This window comes from Podarcis tiliguerta, assembly GCF_965153285.1.
Source record: "Podarcis tiliguerta genome assembly, chromosome: 17".
Lineage (NCBI taxonomy): Eukaryota > Metazoa > Chordata > Lepidosauria > Squamata > Lacertidae > Podarcis > Podarcis tiliguerta.
Genome location: NC_139550.1, coordinates 7,213,777 through 7,237,630, shown reverse-complemented (window position 1 = coordinate 7,237,630; position 23,854 = coordinate 7,213,777). Strand labels below are relative to the sequence as shown.

Sequence of the window (23,854 nt, the reverse complement as noted above, 5' to 3'; positions counted from 1 at the left end):
ATTCCCTCCTGCAAGAAGGCAATTCTTGGCTTCTTCACTATGCAGCTTTCCAAGAATGCTGGAGACATACCTCTAACCTGCAGGAATCTTCACCCAATGTCTGGCTCGAACCCACGAACCTGAGATTAAGAGTCTCCCGCTCTAGGTGTGTGTTCACATTATTCCTGTGATTGTAATCTGTTTTAACTGTTGCTGGTTTTCTTAACTGTTGTAACCTGCCCGGGGACCTGCTGCTAAAGGGCTGGGAATGAGTGTAATAAATAATAATAACATACCCTCCAGGGATAAGGAAAAGCAGGTCATTCTGGGATCAAGTCAGAAACCGGGGCGGCTTCTATAAATCTGGGGGCTGTCCTTGGAGAATAGGGACATTTGGAGGGTCTCTAACAACAACAAAAAAATTATGTAACCTCGCCCATCTGGCTGGGTTTCCCCAGCCACCCTGGGCGGCTCCCAACAGATTATTAAACACACGACAAAACATCAAACATTAAAAACTTCCCTAAACAGGGTTGCCTTCAGATGTCTTCTAAAAGCAAAACCAGAAACACAATATGCAAAAACCTAAATAAATTATGCAAAAATAGGTTTACAGTATACATAAAAAAAGAGAACAGAATAATGGATGCAAAACAGTTTTCAAAAACGCAACGGGGGAAAAAACGATGCCAACCATTGCGCTTGTTTCATTTGCGTAATTCGTACCGATTGCAGAATTGCGACCGCCCGGCTTAACCCTTCGGCGCCCGGCTCTCCCAAGGGAGCCGCCGCCTCTCTTCCCCGCAGGGACGGGATTTCGGGCTGCCTCCCATCTCCGCCCACCCGTCATCATCCACAATGCAACAACCGCCGCCTCTGCCGAGGTTTCTGCTCCTGCTTCGCCGGACTCCGAGGGCGGCACACAAAGGAAGCGGGAGGTGGGGGATCTTGGCCTGTCCTTCTCCTCTCCTGGCTCCACCCACCCCCCTTTCTCTCCAAGCGCGCGTGTGGACCCTGCAGTGACTTTGCAAGCGTGCGCTCTGCCCGGGAAGCGTGCATGCTGGAAGCGGGCAGATTTTGATGGGGTTTTAATTTTTTTTAATTGGTGCGTGGGTGACAGCAAGCAAAGGGTTTCCACCCCCCACGCATCCCCAAATATATATATATTTATAAATTCACGATCAATGAATGAACGTGATTCCATGATCCCGCAGCACCTGTAAAAGGGATGTGCTTAGGTGTGCTCTGATACAGGAGGAAAAACGGAGGAGGAAGAAAAGTGTTGCGGTGCAAGAGCAGGCAGGAGCTGAAATCTTTGCTGCGGAGAGAGACGACTGTGAGCTGGGCGGGCTCGCCAGCCCTTGGACGCTGCACCAAAAATCCAGGCTGCATGACCATCACAAAGGTAGGAAGAGGGAGCGGTGCAAACGAGGGACGAAAGCGACGCACCTGCTCTTGAACCGCGTCGCAGGTGCCGGGCATTTTGCAAGCGCCAGCCCAGATCCCGCAGTTCCACTGCTGCGTCGTGCGTCCGGCATTATAACGCACTGGAAACCGTCCGCTCGCAAAAACAAAACAAAATACGGGGGGGGGAAGTCTTGCAAATGTCCCTGAGCGGCTTGGTGGATCAGTCTTAGAAGGGTGGATCCTCCCGACCCTGCGTCGTTCTGGATCTGAGGGGCGGGGCGAAATCACAACATCAGCAAAAAATGCTTGCATGAATTTTACAGCAACATATACTTAGCTATCAAATCGTCGTCGCCCTCTACCCCTTTTTAAAAAAATACATCTGTCGGGTTGGGTGAGTTGCAACATTCATGTTTGCTCAGGGTAGAGGGGAGCCCTATCTGATTCCCACCCCAGTCCTTGTGTGTAAAAATAAGAAGCATGATCCGCCAGCAAGTTCTCCTGGGCAAGGAAACGCTTTTTCAGCCTGCAAGAAATTGGCACATTTCTTGTTAAGATCTGAGCATATTAGAGGAACTGATCTCAACCCTATCTTGTTCTAGATATGCGGGGAGGGGAAAACATTAGCTCTTGAGAGAAAATAAAATCGTATTGATTTAGGGCTGCCAACTTTGATTCCAGGAACAGAAGGCCGAACGAGGCCAGAGCCTGGAGGGATCTGTTTCACTGGGATAGATCTCCTGGGCGCGCCTAAGCTGGCCTTGGAGTTTGCTTGCATTTCAGGTCACCTGCGGCGAGTAGAAAATCTACTCCAAGTGACGAGCCATCAAATTTATTTGCCAATTTGAAGAAAGTTGGTTCTGCTTTTCATTCAAGCTGTCAGTGTCAAGTCCCCCTCTTCTCAGAATTCTTCTTCCTATACAGTATGCATTTCCAAACGCTAGCTATTTAATTTAATTTAATCATTGCTTTCCTACCCACCTAATGCCAACTAACTGCTCCATTGTGCTTGCAACCAGGTGGTTAAACAATGCCCCAAAAGGGTGGGTTGTTTCAAGTCTTTCAGTGCATCCGTATTGGTGAAAACAGGCTTCCAATCTGCTCTAGTGCTTTTTTGGAGCCAAAGGATGGTAGTTACTCTGGATAAGATAATTCAGAGTCCAGGTTTGATATTGTCTGTGTGACCTCGGTATGCCCTTCTGTGCCATGGGCTTGTTGCAGACGTAGATAAGGTGGTTGACTAACACAGTAGGATAGATTTATTGCCCTGACTTTGCCCTGGGGGCCAGGGAGACTTATGGAGGATTTGCAACAAGAATATTGCTGTAACTTTGCCCTTGAGTTCAGGGGAACCTGACGAGTGTGCAAAAGGATTATGATGTTATTATTTTCAAAGGAGGTTTTGTCTGCAACTGAGAACCACATGAAGGATAATAATCGTACTCTAGTTCCATAGAAATTCTTTTGCTATGAGAATGGGTGGCTAGACTCAAAAGAGAAGACTCCTGCACTTTTAAGCAAAAGAAGCAGAGCGCAGTCCAACAGGTGTAGCGTTTGTATCTGGCCATCCTAATGGGTGCTAGGTGATTTCTGAGAGATGTGGCTTAGTGTCGGTTGATCCAGCTATTAACTGTTGGGTGCTAATTACGCAGTTCTGGAGATCATAAGAATTGCTTTGTTGGATGAGATCAATACATTGTGCTCACGGTGGCCTTCTAAGTGCCTCTGGGAAGCTCATTTGCAGCAGCTATCCTTCCATGGTGTTTTCCTCCAGTGTCTATGACCACCATCTGGAGTTTGAGAACCATACCTAGCAATGGTTTGCTTATTTAAATGCCTAACGTTGCTTCCCCCCAGCCACATCCGATTCCCAATGACTGCCATGAAAGAGCCATGTAGTAAAACCAATAAACATTTTCTCCAATAATGAATCAAGTTAGGAAGCCAGCAGCCAAATACTTGGTTAGTTATTTAAAAGCGAAATGTGAACTTCAGCCTTCTTTGTGTCTTGAGCTCTTGGTCATGGGCACCATTCCTCTCCCCCCCCCTCCCCACCATTTCTTTCCCCTAATTTTCCTTCTGCTCCATCCATTGGCAGCATTCCCTAGTTCCAAGCTTTCAAGCTTGGACTCCATTGCTTTGGCCTGCTTCCTTCACCACCCCAAGTTCTCGTTTGCTAGGAGGTCCTCCTGTTCCTTTTTCATTAGTCCTGTTTCCCTGCCCATCTATAGGATCTGAGCAGCTCTTCTTGAGAGATTTAGGGTTAGAACAATGCAGTTCTTCAGCCTGTCTTGCCTACCATAGTGGCTCACCTAGAGACTTCTCCTCTAAGCCACGGTATGTCAGGGCTAGGCTGTGAGCAGCAATCTGAGATAAGCCAGGGACCACAGAACAAGCTACAAGTCAGGACCAAAGAGTAAGTGGGGTGTAATGGTTTTGAAATGCTGGACTAGGACCTGGGAGACCAGGGTTCAAATCTCCACTCAGCCAGGAAACTCACTGAGCGACCCTGGGCCAATTCCTGACTGTCAGCCTAACCTACCCCATCCATTCTTAAGGAAATCAGCCCTGAGGGCTCACTGGAAGGACAGATCCTGAAGCTCAGGCTCCAATACTTTGGCCACCTCATGAGAAGAGAAGACTCCCTGGAAAAGACCCTGATGTTGGGAAAGATGGAGGGCACAAGGAGAAGGGGACGACAGAGGACGAGATGGTTGGACAGTGTTCTCGAAGCTTTTGAATTCTGGTGCTGGAGGAGACTCTTGAGAGTCCCATGGACTGCAAGAAGATCAAACGTATCCATTCTTAAGGAAATCAGCCCTGAGTGCTCACTGGAAGGACAGATCCTGAAGCTGAGGCTCCAATACTTTGGCCACCTCATGAGAAGAGAAGACTCCCTGGAAAAGACCCTTATGCTGGGAAAGATGGAGGGCACCAGGAGAAGGGGACGACAGAGGACGAGATGGTTGGATAGTGTTCTCAAAGCTACCAGCATGAGTTTGACCAAACTGCGGGAGGCAGTGGAAGACAGGAGTGCCTGGCGTGCTCTGGTCCAGGGGGGCACGAAGAGTCAGACACCACTAAACCACTAAACAACAACAAAGCTTTTGGCCTCTGGGGTATAGTGCTGGAACTTTCCTGTTCCACTCATTAGGCACCATGGTTTTGTGGGGTTTCCCCTTAGCTCAAATTACCAGGTGGTTAATTAACACCGAACTTTCCTTTGGGGAGTTGAAGTATGCTCACCAGGGAGAAACACACTGGGGCTTGGGAGCCCATAATAAATGCGTGACACACACCATAGAAATGGGTGTGACAATGTTAAGGGCAGGCCTAGGCTGCGCTTGAATCGAGGCAGAGGTGTGTGCAGATTCTCTAACCCGGGACTCTGAGATCAGTAGCTGCCTCCAGCAGGGCAACTAGCAGAAAAGTTTGTGCTCTGTTGTTGCTATGTCAGTGGCAGAAGGTTTGGTGTCTTGTTCTCACATCAGACCTGGCCAATCCACAGGCTTCGTGTGCTCTGTTAGTTGGAGAGGTTGATATTGGCTGCGTACCTGTGTTATAGATGGATATAGGACACACAGTCCAGGGTCGTTCTCTGGGACCAGGAGGTTCCTGCTTCAAGCCTTGAGGCTAAGCAGAGACCTGTGCAAGCCTTTGCTTTGGGAAGTATATGATTGTGTCCTAGCATTAACCGTCAGGTGCATGTGGTTCATTGAGAGGGGGATAATGAAGCCACATTGGCAAGCCCTGCCTCCACCGCTGACATTCACTGGGTCCACATCAGTTGGTGTGGAGCTCCCCACAAATACTGATGCATGTGCATAGATCTCATGATGGGAGTTACTGGCTGGACAGGACCTCCTCTTTACGTGGAAGAAGTATACATGCTAGCCAAATGCACAGGTGGCATGGTACATGACTGTTGCACATGTCAGCAGTGTTAGATAAATAAGCTAGGTGCCAAATGGCTCCTTCAGTAGGGTTACAGTCACCAAAGCATAATATCTAGTTGCCATTTTGGGGGCCAGAGGGCTTGAAAGTCATATTTTCCAATAAAACTTACTGGTTCCTGAAATATAACTGCTAGAATTCTACAGCACGTATAGGCAGACTCCAGCCCTCCAGATGTTTGGGACTACAATTCCCATCATCCCTAGCTAACAGGACCAGTGGTCAGGGATGATGGGAATTGTAGTCCCAGACATCTGGAGGGCCGGAGTTTGCCTATGCCTGTTCTACAGGATTTGCTGCTAGTGTGTGAAAACAGTCAAGATCCAAAGATGCCCAGGCATGCACCTCCAAATGATGGAGACATCAGAGCCCATCCTAGTGCCTGGGCATCTTCACTTGGTTGCAAGTGGCCAATGAAGGGACCCCTGACCATTAGGTCCAGTCATGGCCGACTCTGGGGCTGCGGCACTCATCTTGCTTTATTGGCTGAGGGAGCCGGCGTACAGCTTCCGGGTCATGTGGCCAGCATGACTAAGCCGCTTCTGGCGAACCAGAGCAGTGCACGGAAACGCCATTTACCTTCCCGCTGGAGTGGTACCTATTTATCTACTTGCACTGGCGTGCTTTCGAACTGCTAGGTTGGCAGGAGCAGGGACCGGGCAATGGGAGCTCACCCCGTTGCGGGGGTTCGAACCGCCGACCTTCTGATCGGCAAGTCCTAGGCTGTGTGGTTTAACCCACAGCGCCACCCGTGTCCCTTCGCAAGTGGCCAGTAGCTGGGTACAAAATGTGCCTGGCGAATTTTGAATGCTGCATGTCGGCAGTGAGGCATGGCCAGCCCACACAACCCCAGATCTTCCTCCCACACGCTTTCAATGTGTGCGTATGTGTGTGCCTTCTGAACCCGCCTCACGTTGAGAAGGCTAGCAAGCCACTGTCATTCGATTCCCCCACCCTGCGTCTTCACCCACAAAGCACTCCATACGTGGTACAGGACTCGTGTTGAGTGTAGGATCAAGCCCTTGATGAACAGCTGTAATGTGAAGTTAATGAAAGGTAAAGGGATACTCAAATAAGTTCATTTTCATTCCTCAGGGTGTAAAATGATCGTTGTGCCGGCGGCCAAGGAGAGGCTTTGTGCAACACGGCACACAGTTGATGTTGTTAGAGCTGGCCAGGAGCTTTCCGTCTTGTGGCTGTGATTAAGGCTGGAGAGTGAAAGAGACACTGTAATCCTATATTGATTTACTTAATGCTGGCTGGTGTGACATCTAACTGGTTTAGTATCACTGGCTATGCAGAGAGCTGGTTCTCTCTACAGCTTTCGCATCTCTGACATGCAATACTGATTTTATTTTCTGTTGCTGTCCTGTTAAATATGCAGCTCGGTTGGTTAGAGCGTGCTGCTTATAACGCCAAAGTTGCAGGTTCGATCCCCACATGGGACAAACTGCATATTCCTGCATTACAAGGGGGTTGGACTAGATGATCCTCAGAGTCCCTTCCAGCTCAAGAATTATTAGAAACAAATAAGTGTGATTATCACGGATGCTCTGTTGTCTTGGGATAGATACATGCCTCCTCCAGTGGCAGGCAACCTTCATTCTATTAGTGCAACAGAATGCCCCTTGGTTGATGCTAAGCTATCTAATCCAGCTTGTGTAAGTGGAGGAGAGGTGGGTCTGCCTTATGCTAGGACCCATATAGCTCAGTTGGTAGAACGTGAGGCCCTTCATCTCAAGGTTGTGGGTTTGAGCCCCACATTGGGCAAAACGACTTTTATATTGCAGGGAGTTGGACTAGATGACCCTTGTGGTTTTGTCCAACTCTACAATTCTATGAGACAGATGGTCCATGGTCTCCAAAATCTCATTCCTTCCTAAACCAAGTTACCTAAGGAGCCAGGAACTGAGCTGATATTACTTATTGTTGCACTGGGTGCTGTACAAGCGAATATATGAAAGTCATGCGGTTGTATCCATTGGTGGCTTTCTGCTATTGCAAAGCACTTCCACAAGCACAAGGCATTTTTGACAATCTCCCTGCTCACTGCAACCGTCTGTGTGCAACTCCCCCCCTCCCAAAGCTCCTGTGGGTTGTGGGGCTCTCTGGAACATTATGGGATGTGGCATGGGTATGTCTGCAGCAGGCAGGGGTGAGGAATGAAAATCGAGGGGCCTTACCTCATGCAAGCAGTACAGTGGTACCTCGGGTTAAGTACTTAATTCGTTCCGGAGGTCCGTACTTAACCTGAAACTGTTCTTAAGCTGAAGCACCACTTTAGCTAATGGGGCCTCCTGCTGCTGCCACGCCGCTGGAGCACAATTTCTGTTCTCATTCTGAAGCAAAAGTTCTTAACCTGAAGCACTATTTCTGGGTTAGCGGAGTCTGTAACTGGAAGCGTATGTAACCTGAAGCATATGTAACCCGAGGTACCACTGTAGTTACCGTATTTTTTGCTCTATAAGACTCACTTTTTCCCTCCTAAAAAGTAAGAGGAAATGTGTGTGCGTCTTATGGAGCGAATGCAGGCTGCGCAGCTATCCCAGAAGCCAGAACAGCAAGAGGGTTTGCTGCTTTCGCTGTGCAGCGATCCCTCTTGCTGTTCTGGCTTCTGGGATGCAGAATATTTCCCCCCCTTGTTTTCCTCCTCCAAAAACTAGGTGCGTCTTATGGTAAGGTGCGTCTTATGGAGCGAAAAATACAGTATTTCACTAGAGCAAACCTGCTGTTAGATACAACTCAGCAATGGGGAATGGCTCCCCTTTGCAGCTGTGGTTTATAGAGCCATGGAAGAGCAGAAGTTCAGGCTGTTGGTCAACAGTGACATGCCGTCCGTGCATTGGGAGGTCGGAGGCAGGTCAAGGTGATAAGGCCAGAAGAAGCAATAAACCATGGGGAAAAAAGCCAAGGCTCTTGAGCAGATTCTTTCTTGAAGAACCTTCTGGTCTATTTAATGCATTGTGCTTCCTGTTAATAAATCAGTCCATTTGTGATTTTAAAGAATGTACTGTACTGCTGGTGATTCATTATCTCACTGCAAGCGAAACTGGGGACCTTTCCAAGGACTGCCTCGCCCTCGATAAAAGATTCCCTCCCCTACAGTCTAATGGTGGCCCAAACCAAGGGAGCTGCAGTAGATGACAACTCCCATCTGGAGAAGAACGACGTGAGGCAGGGCATTTGGGACATGGTCTGCATGATCAAGCTGATATTCATTGTTGGGGTTTCTTGGGTAGCAGAGGCAATGAAGGATGGGTTGTTGTTGTTGTTTAGTTATTTAGTTGTGTCCGACTCTTTGTGACCCCATGGACCAGAGCAGGCCAGGCACTCCTGTCTTCCACTGCCTCCCGCAGTTTGGTCAAACTCATGCTAGTAGCTTTGAGAACACTATCCAACCATCTCCTCCTCTGTCGTCCCCTTCTCCTTGTGCCCCCCATCTTTCCCAACATCAGGGTCTTTTCCAGGGAGTCTTCTCTTCTCATGAGGTGGCCAAAGTATTGGAGCCTCAGCTTCAGGCTCTGTCCTTCCAGTGAGCACTCAGGGCTGGTTTCCTTAAGAATGGATAGGTTTGATCTTCTTGCAGTCCATGGGACTCTCAAGAGTCTCCTCCAGCACCATAATTAAAAAGCATCAATTAGGAAATAAAGCTGTTGGCATATCCTGGGTCAGATTTACTGCCAGAAGCGCCTCCCATCACTTGGTCTTTTTGTGGTTTCTATATGGAGGCGGAGCTACTTTTGTTGGGTTCACATATAGCTTCCTGAAGGTTGCCCACACCTTCTGGCTGGCAGAAGTTCCCCGTCCCTGCTGTATGGGATAAGAGTTACAGTTACTGCATCCAGAATCGGAATGTGAAAGGTTCACGGAGCTAGTAGGAGTCTGAGAATACACTAGTGTCCTGCCCAGAGATGGGCTGCTCAATGCTGGCACTCCTAGTGGATTAAGATCAAGCTCTCCAGACAGCTTATATGGGCTAAACGGCAGCAAGCAGATTAAAAATCGTGCCTTGACAATAGCTTTCTTTATTGCCGAGAGAAGATAATATAACTGTTGTAGTTTAGATATATTAAAAAAGAGATTAAAATCCACAGTAAAAACAAACATCAATAAAGAAAGCCATCTAACAGGTGACCAAAGAGATAGACTTTGGATTAGCCAACTGATACATCAAATTAATAGAAATTATTGTAATTAATAAAGCAGCCAACACCAGCAAAGGATTAGAGAGGTTTTGCACTCTGCATGGATATTGGCCCCATCCTTTAGTCTGTTGATGGTGGTTTCCTTCCAAATACTCTGGTTTCATACGGGTTATTTTGGCTGCACATGGGACTGGTTATAAAGAAGCTGACATCCTTACAGTGGTGCTGCTTTGGGGCAAGGTTGATTCCAGCATCTGTCCGCCACACAGGTTGTGCTTGCCCATGTCCACCAGTTATAAGTTATCCACCTTGAGAAATCCAGCTGTGGAGGTTGGTGCTTGATTGCTCTGGTCTTGCCTCACACCCAGTCAAGAGATGAACCAGGGAGAGCTTCCTGCTGCTTTTCTGTATGCTCAGAACAGTGACTCATGGAGAAACTGGTGGGTGGGCTGCAAGGGATAATAATCCTTACTTTTGCATCCTCTGAAAATGATGTTTAAGAGTAAAGCATGCTTCCTGTTGAGTTCGCGGGGAGGAATCGGTGCACTATTAGAATGTGAGGAAATATTGCATTTGAACTTTGGGATTTCTGCTGGATGAGATGCCCCAGAATTAAATGCACATCTTCATCCAGACAGTGAACTTCAATTGGGATTCCTCCCACCACCCCTGCTAATAGTCAAGATGGGTGGTGGAATTCCTATCAGTATGGAAGTGAGACATTATAGGACCACCCAAAACAAGGGCCAGGGTTCTCCATACTTGTGGACTTACAGGACATACATAGAAGTGTAGATTTGTAAATGAAAACACCAAAGACCCCAAAACAACTCTGAACTTCCAAGATGTTGATGGGGCGGCAGTGGAAGTTGGATGAATAGCAATTGGTCTTCTCAAGGCCCTAACAGGCTGCAGCAAGTATCCTAGAGGGAGTGATTGGTACTAGGATGAAGAGAGAAAGTACCGTATTTTTCTCTCTATAAGATGCACCAGACCACAAGACGCACCTAGTTTTTGGAGGAGGAAAACAAGAAAAAAAATATATACTGAATCTCAGAAGCCAGAACAGCAAAAGGTATTGCTGCGCAGTGAAAGCAGCAATCCCTCTTGCTGTTCTGGCTTCTGGGATAGCTGCACAGCCTGCATTTGCTCCATAAGACACACACACATTTCCCCTTACTTTTTAGGAGGGGAAAGTGAGTCTTATAGAGCAAAAAATACGGTATCTATTTGCATAGATAAACTCCCAGCTTCAGTCTCCTGGATCTCCAGGTATGATTGGAAGAGGTGCTGCTGGTCAGTATAGAATTATGGAGATAGAGGGACCAGTGGTCTGGCTCAGAATAAGGCAGCCTCCTCTGTTCCTAAGAAACACAGTGACGAGCTTCTTTCATTTCCCTTAAAGAATAAGTGCTGCTGAAGCAAAATGGCCTGTTTTATTAAGAAAACAAGGCGAAAGCAAGTTCTTAAAATAGCGATCTGCAGTCGTATTGCTTTTCTGCAGTTGTATGGATTTTTAAAAATCTCTCATACAACACAGAAACCAAATGTGTCAGAACTTAGCAAGTGCCTCAGAGTGGGAGGAGTAAATGAAATGCTACCCCTAAAGTTGTTAAAAAACAAACAAATCTTCTCTGAAGAACACAGGAAAGTTTGGGAGGGGGAAAAGGGGAAATGACAACTTTTTCCCCTTCCCGCTCTCCAGAAACCTCCCTATTCTGATATGTAAAAATCCTGGAAGGGTATTAGGGATGGAAGGATGTGTGTCATGAAGTTAAAATATATATATATCTTCATGTTATTTAGGGAGGCTTCAGGAGATGGGAAAGGAAAAAGAAAACCTATTTTCTCATTCTCCAGAAAGTTCATCCAGCATAGTGATTCAGTGACTCTTTAGATATAACTGGACTACAATGCCCATCATCCCTGACCGTTGGCCATGCTGATGGGAGCTGTAGTCCAACAACATCTGTAAGGCCACAAGTTTCTCCTTCCCTGCTACATAGCAATAAAGTGCTCAAGTTTAGGTCTAGCAGTCAGCCTGAACCCATTTGGCTCTGTACAGCCCAGCGAACGAAAGCTTGAGGATGGGAAGACAAGCAGACATTCTTTTCTCCTTTCTCTTGTCCTGAAACCTCTGTGAGCCCTGAAGAGCACTATGAAATTACTTGCCACATCACTGAACAGGAGCACTTCTTAGATGCTGGGGACACACTGTAATATTTTGATGCATCGTGACACAGATGCATTGCGCATCAACATTCAGTTTTGCTTCTGCGGCAACGTGGTGTTGATATCTTCATCTCGCACGTGTAGAAAGTACGTAGGTCTGCACGCACAATTCTTTTGTTGGACTGGACCACTCTACCCAGAGTGAACTGGGGGAAATGTGTTCGGTTGAGAAATGTATTCTATCACTATCTCATTTTTCACTCTCTGATGTATTTCCAAAAATAGTTGCTTTCAAGTTTTGTTGACTAGTGGACTCGAATACATAGATCTCTCCTGTTGGAACCAGTTCACCTCTATCTTTAGAGTATCAGTTTGCTGTTGTCCTGCTATATATCATGGCGGGTATATCATCTTCCTCTAATAATCAGGAAAACAACTGCCAAGGAGTAAAAGCTTTATAAGCTGGAATTTGCCCTATCGCTGAAACCAAAAGTACACGATTACTTGCGGAGAAAACTGATAAGGAGTAATATTTTCTTGGTGTCCAAGTTACAAAGAATGAAGTGAAACAGAGCATTGTTTCTAGAGAAAGTAGACCAGGGCGGACTTGGATTTTTTGTGTGTGTGTTGTGATCCTTTATATATTGGTTTGGAAGGCCGCTAAGCAAGAAAGATGGACTTACTCAGAGAAGAATTTGGTGGAGACATTCAGACGCTCTTGATCTGAGATTTGGCTTTATTAGTATGCCCACCTAACAAAGCAAAAACATGAAACTTGGAATTTTAGGTAGCTTGACGATGTTCCCTTTTTTTTTTTACAAAAGTGTGGGGATCGTTTTCATCTTCTTGGATACAATGCTGTGCTGTGCTTTGGTTGTCTTTCGCTTTGGCTTAGTCCTTCGCTGAGGTGGCAAGTCTGTGTCTGGAAGCTCAGTGAGCTCAGTTGGTTAGAGCGTGGTGCTGGTAACGTGAAGGTTGCAGGTTCGATCCCTGTATGGGACAGCTGTATATTCCTGCATAGACTGGTCCTCAGGGTCCCTTCTAATGCTTCTATGAGTCAAAGAGTTTGAAAGAAGCATGGACAGGGTGACAGCAAGACCGATCAATTCAGTAACAAAACCCCCCAACTGAGTTGTTTAGATACAATAAATTCAATAACTGACCATTAACTGCCCTTTAATGGTGCCCCCGATTTGCTGCCTAAAGCAATTGCTTCACTCAGCCCTCACAGAAACAAGCAGAGCCTTGTATCAAAGGGCTTTCTGACTGATAAGTGCTATCTGGCCTGGGCAAAGGTGTAGCAATAGTTGTGTCAGCTGCTTAGCTTTTATTGCCCTTGTTCCCACGAACCCTCCTCATCTAATTATTCAATTTGCAGTGGAAAACCTTTGAGTTCTTCTTGGGGAAGGCTGATATCAATTCTTCCTCTCCATCACCCCACTCCACCCCGAAAAAAGAAATTGGATTAAAGGCTATATTTGGCTTTAATCAGCATCAATTCTCTGTTAGCTTTGTGGGGTAAAATTTGCTTTGCTCATAGATCTGGGAAGCCAATGAAAAGTCTCCTGCAGTTAACCTGTAAGAGGTAGAAGGCCTCACTTCCTGTTGTTTGAAAAGTTCAATTAGCAGGCTCTGCTTTTTTATGAATGGCAAGTTGTTTCTTTGCTGTGATGGGGGCTGGCACAGAATTCACAGGGTTGGCTTACAATGACACCGAAAAATGCTTACAATTCATTGGGGGTTGCTAACTGATCCCCAGCAGCTATCAGCTAGGAGACACCTTGCAGTTGTTGCTAGCCTGACACGGCTACTTGGATCAACAGAGCCACACAACACACCATTTGGGGACCTCTAGAAGCGCTCTCTGTTTCAGCACTGGGAGAGGGTAAGGAAAGCATTGAAGTCCTGGCTGGTGGAAGGCAGATAAACTTTCAGGTTTCCCTTCTGGTCCTAAAAGAAGGGAGTTTTGTTTTTTAAAATGATTTAACATAATTGTTACAAAGTATAAGCAGAATATTGCAAATACATACACATACAGTGGTACCTCGGGTTACATACGCTTCAGGTTACAGACGCTTCAGGTTACAGACTCCGCTAACCCAGAAATAGTGCTTCAGGTTAAGAACAGAAATCGGGCTATGGCGGCAGAGGTGGCCTCATTAGCTAAAGTGGTGCTTCAGGTTAAGCACAGTTTCAGGTTAAGAACGGACCTCCGGAACGAATTAAATACTTAATCCGAGGTACCACTGTATATTTCAAATAAGCACATATATATGAAAAAGGAACAAAAGAGAAAAAAAAAAGAAAAAATAAAGAGAAAAAAAGAAGAAAAGTTGGAAGAATTTCTTCCAAGTTTATTCTACAAATATCTCAATATGAAAATAATAATAAAATTTCATTGATTGACTTCCCTCACTTACACTGCACTTCCTATATACATTTCAAGCAAGATTGTATCTGTTATTCCGTATTTTTCCCATACAATCTCACACAAATATTCTAATCAATAAGTTTTCTAAATCTTTCATAAATCTATTCTAAACACAACCAAAAACTTACATTTAATCATTGTCTACATAAACAATCCAGAGGTTTTAAACAGCATCAGATTTAGGACATTGAGGGTGGTTCTGCCACACAGGGTACTGAACTGAGGGGGTGCAAAATTGAGAAGATCCGTTTGGGGACACCAAATTTTGGGCTCATGTTCTGAGGCGCCATATTACGAAAGTTCACCCCTGCTTCAAAACCGGGGGCTGGAGTCTACACACCCAAGCTGACCAGTTGTGTGTGTGTTTGTTTAGTGATACTCGTATGAACCTTCTAACATGTTCACTGAACATCTGAGAGGGTAGCAGGCCTCCCGTTAGAGCTCAAGGCTAGGTCACACTCCTATTTGCTGCGCACAGACTGCATTTGCAGTCCTGGGTTTTTAATCTATGTTCACACAACATCATCCAAAGTGCAAGTGTATCCTGTACTTCGTTATGGGTTGTTTCTCAAACCAGCTTCACACCAGCTGGAGTCCTTAAGTCATTTATCTCTAGACAAGGTGTGAACACCTTTGCAAAAGGGTAGACACCTCTGCCTATTGGTGCCTCCTCATGTGTACACAAACAGAAATGAACTGAAGCCAGGCTGGTGTGAGCAGCTTGGGGAGGAAAGAGCCATGAAATGAAGGTGGAGGAGGGACCTCAGAGTGCTCTAAGGTGGTAATGTGAGTACACTCCAAGTGGATTCTGATATAATACCAAACTGGTAGGTGAGTGATCCTTTTTTTTGATAATAATTTTTATTAGCTTTTAATTACAATCCAAAGGTAGGTGAATGATTGTTGGGCTCACCTGCTGCAAATTGTCTGGAGGCGGTCGGAGGATGGATGGCGGCTAACAGATTGAGGTTGAATCCTGACAAGACAGAAGTACTGTTTTGGGGGGACAGGAGGCGGGCTGGTGTGGAGGACTCCCTGGTCCTGAATGGGGTAACTGTGTCCCTGAAGGACCAGGTGCTCAGCCTAGGAGTTATTTTGGACTCACAGCTGTCCATGGAGGCGCAGGTCAATTCTGTGTCCAGGGCAGCTGTTTCCTAGCTCCATCTGGTACACAGGCTGAGACCCTACCTGTCCGCAGACTGTCTCGCCAGAGTGGTGTATGCTCTGGTTATCTCTCGCTTGGACTACTACAATGCGCTCTATGTGGGGCTACCTTTGAAGGTGACCTGGAAACTACAACTAATCCAGAATGCGGCAGCTAGACTGGTGACTGGGAGCAGCGGCCGAGACCATATAACACTGGTCTTGAAAGACCTACACTGGCTCCCAGTACGTTTCTGAGCACAATTCAAAGTATTGGCGCTGACCTTTAAAGCCCTAAACGGCCTCTGTCCAGTATACCTGAAGGAGCGTCTCCACCTCCATCGTTCTGCCCGGACACTGAGGTCCAGTGCCGAGGGCCTTCTGGTGGTTCCTTCGCTACGAGAAGCCAACTTACAGGGAACCAGGCAGAGGGCCTTCTCGGTAGTGGCACCCACCCTGTGGAACGCCCTCCAATCAGATGTCAAAGAGAAAAATAACTGCCAAACTTTTAGAAGACATCTGAAGGCAGCCCTGTTTATGGAAGCTTTTAATGTTTAATAGGTTATTGTATTTTAGTGTTTTGTTGGAAGCCGTCCAGAGTGGCTGGGAAAACCCAGCCAGATGGGCAGGGTATAAATAATAAATTATTATATATTATTCTAAATTCTTTATTTCTTCCTTACAGTTTGACCAGGGAAACTTGGAAATCAGCATGAAACCGTGGCTCCCAGTCCTAATATACAATGGTCCGCACAAGCCACAGTTTGCCAGTTTAGACAAAATGGTAAACTGTGGTTTGTCTCAAAAGTCAGAAAGGGATTAAGGGAATTGCAGTGTGCCGTGGGAGAAGGGAGTGTGTTAGTCAAAGAGTCCTTTGAGTTTCATCTGTGGAGTGCCACAGATGTTTCGACAAAATGTCTGAACCGACTCTCCCTAATGTTGAAGGATGTGGTGCTCAACAGGCACGAAAATTTAACTTTGGCTTCTGCTAGGGTGTTGGAAACCTGGCATGGCTAAGCTGACTCTGTTGAAACCACTCCACCTTTACACCAGAAAAATTGGGTGTTGATGATGTGGGAGGCTTTTTATTAAGCGTACTCTCTGACTCGATACAGATAATAATGGTAATTTTCACAGTGACAGACATTGCTTGGTTTATGGCGTAATGACTGTGGGAGTGTATAGTTCTTGTTTTTGAAAGTTTTGCTGGGAGAATTGAACTGTAAAGGTAAACAATATCTATTCACTGGTGAGAACTTGTGGAATCTGTCCACCTTGAATACGTCACCATGAACAACAAGCCGGTTTGAGAGCTCTGCACTCCTCAGGGATGGGTGCCGAGCCTAGACTGTGGCTGACTCCTTAGCAACTCTCATAAACAGAGATGATTTCACACAACTTGTGGTCAATTTTGAGAGTCTCTATTTGCCTTTCCTCCCCTGACTTTGCTTTTTGAGATAAAGCAGCCTATGACTAAATGATAAAGCCTTTATTAAAGATGGAGCAGAAACCGGTTAATGCTACTATTTCTCTTTTTGAGAGAGAAAGAGAGAGAGAGAGAGAGAGAGAGAGGCAAGGCCCTGTCAAGGACCTTTAAGGTTAATGTCAATCATTGGTCACACCCAAACCATATATTTAAAGAATTCTTATGCCTTTTTAACAGTCATGGGACTTCTGGGAACTGTAGCTTGTTGCTTAGTGTTGTAACCCCCTCACAGAGCTACAGTTCTCAGCAGCGCCCTTAACAAACTATAATTCCCAAGATCCTTTTGAGGAAGCCATGACCACTGAAGTGGTATAAAACTGCTTTCAATATATGGTTCTTTTGTAAATTCCAGAGGCTTTGTGTGTGCCTGTGCAATACCTGATCACTCCTTGGGGTGAATATCTGAATTTGTGTGGCTTCCTGTTTCCTGGTCTGACCAGACTAGACTTTTTTAATATTCTTTTTCCTTTGGTTATTGATTATGTGCATTTTTTAGCAGTTGACCCACAGATGTGGAATGTGATTCGACCACTGTTTTTTATATATAGAAAAAGGGTGCCATTACTCGCCATAAAGTTGTTACAGTTTAAATGCCACACTTTTAACTTTTGGCGTGAAATGGTTCTGATATTGAGTAAACCCAGAAAAAACAGCACTGGGTTCCACAGGATATCAGACAAGCCCCATCCTTTGTGAGTTTTAGATGCTCTGAAGACTTATCTCTTCCCTGAAACTTTTAACAACCCATATCATCTGAATTGCAGAATTATTATCTGAACCTGATTTTCATATTTTAGTCCTATGGTGCTGTTTTCATGTTGACACTCTTGTGTTTGAGATGCAGTGGTACCTCTGGTTACATACTTAATCCGTTCCAGAGGTCTGTTCTTAACCTGAAGCTGTTCTTAACCTGAAGCACCACTTTAGTTAATGGGGCCTCCTGCTGCTGCCATGCGATTTCTGTTCTCATCCTGAAGCAAAGTTCTTAACCTGCGGTACTATTTCTGGGTTAGCGGAGTCTCTAACCTGAAGCGAATGTAACCTGAAGCGTATGTAACCCGAGGTTTTTGTGGTGTTTTTATATGGCTTTAAATGGTGTTTTATTGTGTGTCTGGTGCTGGGTTTTTAACCCACTTCATGAATCTTTGTGTGTGTCTCGCAAAGTGGTAAACAAATTTGTTAAATGGAGAAACAGTAAAATCAATGGGAGGGTGGGGGTTTTTTGACTGGGGCAATGCCCAAAGAGGAGAGGAAGGTGTTAAAACAGCTCTTTGTCCCTATATTTGTTTTGCCAAGGCTTGCGGCCTACGAAGGCTGAGGTGGACAAAACAAGAGTAGGAAAAGGAACATGCAACCCGCATTCAATGTCTAGTGTTGTCCTTGACTTCTTAAGGCCTCTGTCAAGCACAGTGAATGATTGCTTATCTTCAAATGGCTTTTCAGTGGGCAGCATGCCCAGGCTGGAGCCAGTCAGGATGATGGTTCATTTTAATTGAATGATGTGGTCATGTCCATTAAGGAGTTCTGCATCGGGGAAAATTAAGCAGGAGGGAGGTCAAACATTTGGTGCATATTTCTTTCTGTTCCGGGATGCAAATTGGTTTGCCATAATAGCTGTGCTCAAGAGTCTTCCGAGTGGGGATTACTAGATTCCTCCTCTTCTTCTTCTTTAGACTTGCTTGTACGTACATGTTTATCGCTTGGTGATTTGTGTGTGTGTGAATGAATCATCACAGATTAATTGCTAGAGGTGAAGATTTCACTTGGCCTTCTTCAGGTCAAACTCAGGGCTTTCCGTGGGAGTCAGTCACTGAAATATACTCGGAGTCGAGAGTGGATTTCATGCTCTTTATTCAGCTCATAGTGGTGAGGAGGAATGGAAGTTCCCCCAGAATGTCTGCTTTATATACATTATTTACACAATGGGCCCCATTTGATTGGCTAATTCCAGGATTCTCCTGTAGGCCAATCAGGTTGCGGATTCCCTTCCTCTTGGAGCTGGATTGGGTGGCTCCTGTGGACCAATCAGACTGCTGCATTCTGGACCCTATTGTTCTAGGACCAATCAGACTGCTGCATTCTGAATCCTATTGTTCTAGGACCAATCAGACTGCTGCATTCTGAATCCTATTGTTCTAGGACCAATCAGACTGCTGCATTCTGAATCCTATTGTTCTAGGACCAATCAGACTGCTGCATTCTGAATCCCATTGTTCTAGGACCAATCAGATTGCTGCCTTTTGGATCCTATTCAACTCAGTACATACCAGTCACTCATTCAGTCTTGTGCTGATGGGTAAATTGAGAGAGAGTTGTTAGGAAGATCCTTATTCGCCTCACAGAGCTACAATTCTTACAAAGTGGAGGAACAGGGTTTTCCTAACTCGCAACAACTTTAACAAACTAGACTTCTTTCCCATCCTTCTCATTATACTGTAATATATTGATGAACACTTTTATTATGAAAATAATGTTGTCTTTTCTTCTTTGGATTTTTAAATTTTGTACCTTTGTTATTTCTTTATTTTTTCTTTTCCTTTTTTTATTGCTTTAGAAATTTTCTATTTACTACCCAATTTTATTTTTCTTCATATTTAAAGGGGTAGCACATAATATTTGTATAGGTATGTAAATTTTTAATCAATAAAGAATAAAGAATAATATTAAACAAAACAAAAAAACCAGACTTCTTGGGATTCTTTGCAGGAAGCCATGACAGTTTAAAGCGATATAATACTGCTTTAAACGTATGTTGCATATGAGTACAAGCCTTTTTCTTAACGTCCTCTTAGACCTAGAGAAAGGATCTTGGGAGGAAAATGTCAGCTGAATCTCACCTGCCCCCAAGGAAGATTTTTATCTGAAACCTGCTGTTTTTAACGAATGATTTCTCTAATGGAATAACAGCTTCTCCTTCGTGCCAGCTTCAAGTTTGCCTTTTTCTTGTTGTGTTGGTGCCAATTTCACCCCACCTTCTCGCTCCCTCTGCAATGAGTGTTCAGTCTTCATGTTTGAAAAAGGAGATCAGATTGTGGACCTCCCTATCAACATTGACTTGCAGTTCATTTTCCAAATACACAGCACGAAACTGGTCATAAGGAGCCTTTTCCTGACACAGCTTGATCAAGTGGGAGTTTGCCAGGCCTCCATCGCTTGTTGCAAAATAAGAAGGCTGGCCGTTATCATCTGCAAGATGGCTGGTGTCAAGCAGTTACGCTCAGAAACGTCTCCACATTTCAAAATGTTATCGACATGACTAATAAATTGGAACCGCTGCAGGTTTTCTCCCCAAGGAGGTGACTTTTGCAAAAGATATTCTCAGCTGCAGATGAACAAGGCCTCTTGCAATTGGGAAGAAATTCAGCCAGCCTTTTGATATCATTGCCAAAATGCTCCTCACTTCGGAAAACAGCAATAAGTTCTAGGGCCAGCGTTGCACGTTTCCTTTTGTGTGAGCGAGCACCAGAGGCTAATGGAGGAGCTTTGTAATACAGTAGTTGTCTAATTTGCAACAAAATAATCAGATTACGGTAGAGGCAAATGCACTTCTACAGTGCAGCTGCTAATAATTCTGTTTCAGGCCCACCAAGGAGAGCTACCGTTGTTGCGGAGAATATGAATCTCTTAATTCTGTGTCTGGTTTTGTTATGTACTGAGTTGAATAGGATCCAAAATGCAGCAGTCTGATTAGTCCTAGAACAATAGGATCCAAAATGCAGCAGTTTATTGGTCCTAGAACAATAGGATTCAGAATGCAGCAGTCTGATTGGTCCAAGAACAATGCAGCAATATGATTGGTCTGCAGGAGCCACCCAATCCGGCTCCAGGTGGAAGTGAATCCACAACCTGATTGGCCTACAGAGAATTCCGGAATTAGCCAATCACGTGCAGCCCATTGTGTAAATAATGTATATAAAGCAGATACTTTGAGGGGACATTCATTCCTCCTCACCACTATGAGCTGAATAAAGAGCATGAAATCCACTCTCGACTCTGAGTATATTTCAGGTTCTTTTCCCATTCAAATTATTTACACCCCACCAAAAGAAACAACAACTTCAAAGGACCCAAACCTCTGCAAGAAGATTACCTGTTGAGTGGGGTGGGGGGGAACCACACTCTAACCATGAGTTTCCATTGAACCATGAGTTTCTATCATACAATCATAATGAAGTGTTAGTAAGCCTTCATTACCCTAGTAAAAGGATGGTTTCCCAGCATCCTTAAGTAAGGTAAAGGTAAAGGGACCCCTGACCATTAGGTCCAGTCATGACCGACTCTGGGGTTGCGGTGTTCATCTCGCTTTACTGGCTGAGGGAGCTGGCGTACAGCTTCCGGGTCATGTGGCCAGCATAACAAAACCACTTCTGGCGAACCAGAGCAGCGCACGGAAATGTCGTTTACCTTCCCGCCAGAGTGGTACCTATGTATCTACTTGCACTTTGACGTACTTTCAAACTGCTAGGTTGGCAGGAGCAGGGACCGAGCAACGGGAGCTCACCCTGTGGCGGGGATTCGAACCGCCGACCTTCTGATCCGCAGGTCCTAGGCTCTGTGGTTTAACCCACAGCACCACCCGTCACCCACCCACACATATATACACATACATATATAAATATACATACACACACACACATGGAAATTGACTTCCCTTCCACTCCTTCCATGGTTCATTTTCATTTCCCACTATTACTGCATATTCTGATCCGACCACTTGAAAATTTAAGGGGTGTGTGTGAGTTTCTCCAGACCACTTAATAATATTTTTGTTTTGTTCTACAACTCAAAGCACATACATAACTCATATATTAATAACCCTAGCCTTGTCTTTCTAATATAATGGATGCGCTTCTGGATTAAAGGATTATAGGAAGGATTATATTCTGGATTATGTGAAGAAAACCAAACCATCAAAATGTTTTTTTCTTCAGCACCAGTATCATAACAAAATTCTAGCACCATATCCTAGACCCTAGGCCAGACCACCGAGAAGAGCTTTTTTACTAAATTCTCCAGGAGAATTTACAAGTTTGGCGGTACCAGCACTGTGTTATGTTAATCACAGGCCCACAGTCAGGGTTTGTGGTTAGCCTATTTGATAATCTGGCACTGCTCAAAACAGCTTCGACCTCTATCAGGAAAAAATCAATACGTTCAAGGCCAAGTACAGAAATCCTCGAATGTTCCGCTACCTTATTAGTTGTTTTGCTTTTCCAGTGCTACCACATTACTGCTGTCTGCAGGGAGCCATAGCACACCAAAAGTGGGTAAAAAAAAAAATCACACACCCCAAAACCCACCAGGACATTTGTGTGGAAAATTATGGGATTTCAGTTTGAGAACTTCTGAACCAGAAGTGTGATGGGATAGAGGGAAAGGGGACAGATTATTGGGAGCTGGAGAGGCAGAGCTGGAATGAACCATGCGTTGCCCCATAGTAGTTGCCGTTTTTACACAGGCCAGAGCTGAGACAATGGCTATTTATGTTGCTCTCGTGGCTGCTGACGTGAATAAACTCCTTTGTCATAAAGTGCCTGTGTGTTTTTCCTTGCAAGGCTGGTGCTCTTAGCATTCGTTGCTAATTTACAAGCCCTGAAGATGCTCAAGGACGAGCTTTTGGCAGTTGCTGAATTCTGCATCTTCTTCAGATGAAATCTCTCCCACCCCAAAATTGGGACCTGAACTGGGACGCCTCTGTTGGCCTACCATTGACTCTGACAGAAAACAAGATGCTCTTGTTTACAGGTTGCAGATCTGCAACCTTGATGTTGTTATTGGGCTACAGCACATTCATGTTTTCCGGGGATGATGGAAGTTGTTGTCCGAAATCACCTTGAGGGCAACTGGCTGCTCTGGGCTGTGGCTCAGATCCCATGCAAATAAACTGTTCTGAGCTCACTTTGGATGACAGCCTGGCCTGGATACAAATTGGTAAATATATTCAAGCAAAAGGCTGGTAGAGAGGCAGCCAGCACAGTCATGCTTTAAGTAAGAAAGGGAGAGAGAGGTTTGATTACCGTATTTTTCGCTCCATAAGACACACTTTTCCCCTCTTAAAATCTAAGGGGAAATGTCTGCGCTTCTTATGGAGTGAATGTGTGGTCCCTGGGGCTGGGGGGGGGGGGGAAGCTGGGCTTCCCCCGCCAGCCCCACAAGCTCCTGAGCAGCTCTGGGGTAGCCCACGAAGCCTCCGTAGGGCAGTGGGGAGCCTTTATCCCACTGCCCTGGGGAGGCTTCGCGGGGCTATCCCTGGCTTTTGCGGGAGGTGGGGGAAGGAACAGAGCGAGGCTCTCTCACTTCCCGCAAAAGCCCCCAAGAGCCGCGCTCCCTTTAAAGAGCTGCGCGGAGTGTGTGTGTGGCTCTTGGGGGCTTTTCCCCGAGGAGGGAGAAGCCCGCAAGCGCCGCACACACGCTCCACACGGCTCATGAAAGGGAGCGCTGAGCAGAGCCTGGGATGCATACAGGCTGTGCTCAGCGCTCCCTTTAAATAATATATTTTTTATTGAATTCCCCCCCCACCCCAAAAAAAGTAGGTGCGCCTTATGGTCAGGTGCGCCTTATGGAGCGAAAAATACGGTAATCTAAAGAGGAAGCCTCTGGCTGGAAAGTGAAAATGATGGTGTTGCAAATATCGACAAGGCAAGAGTGGGAGGAGTAGCAGTCGGGGGTTCCTTCTAAGATCATGGGAGCAACCCTCATCTTGCGGATTTTTGAGCAACTGAGAGTTTCCATCCTCGACCTCCAGACTCATCATTCCACTTGTAAATACAGTGGTACCTCGGGTTAGGTACTTAATTTGTTCCGGAGGTCCGTTCTTCACCTGAAACTGTTCTTAACCTGAAGCACCACTTTAGCTAATGGGGCCTCCTGCTGCTGCTGCCGCACCACCAGAGCACGATTTCTGTTCTCATCCCGAAGCAAAGTTCTCGGTCCAGTATATCTGAAGGAGCGTTTCCACCCCCATCGTTCTGCCGAGGTCCAGCACCGAGGGCCTTCTGGCGGTTCCCTCCCTGCGAGAAGCTAGGTTACAGGGAACCAGGCAGAGGGGCTTCTCGGTAGTGGCGCCCTCCCTGTGGAACGCCCTCCCATTGGATGTCAAAGAGAACAACAACTACCAGACTTTTAGAAGACATCTGA

The 23,854-nt window shown here is 45.7% G+C and overlaps 1 protein-coding gene across 1 annotated transcript in view; it reads left to right on the top strand.

Moving 5' to 3' along the window:
• Positions 1–762: 762 nt before the first annotated feature.
• CORO2A (coronin 2A) overlaps positions 763–23,854 on the top strand; it is a 66,428-nt gene continuing 43,336 nt past the window's right edge. The window contains exon 1 of the mRNA XM_083420174.1: positions 763–1,384. Within this exon, the coding sequence (XP_083276300.1) occupies positions 1,370–1,384 (15 nt within the window). The 5' untranslated portion in view covers positions 763–1,369. The remainder of the gene's footprint in view (positions 1,385–23,854) is intronic.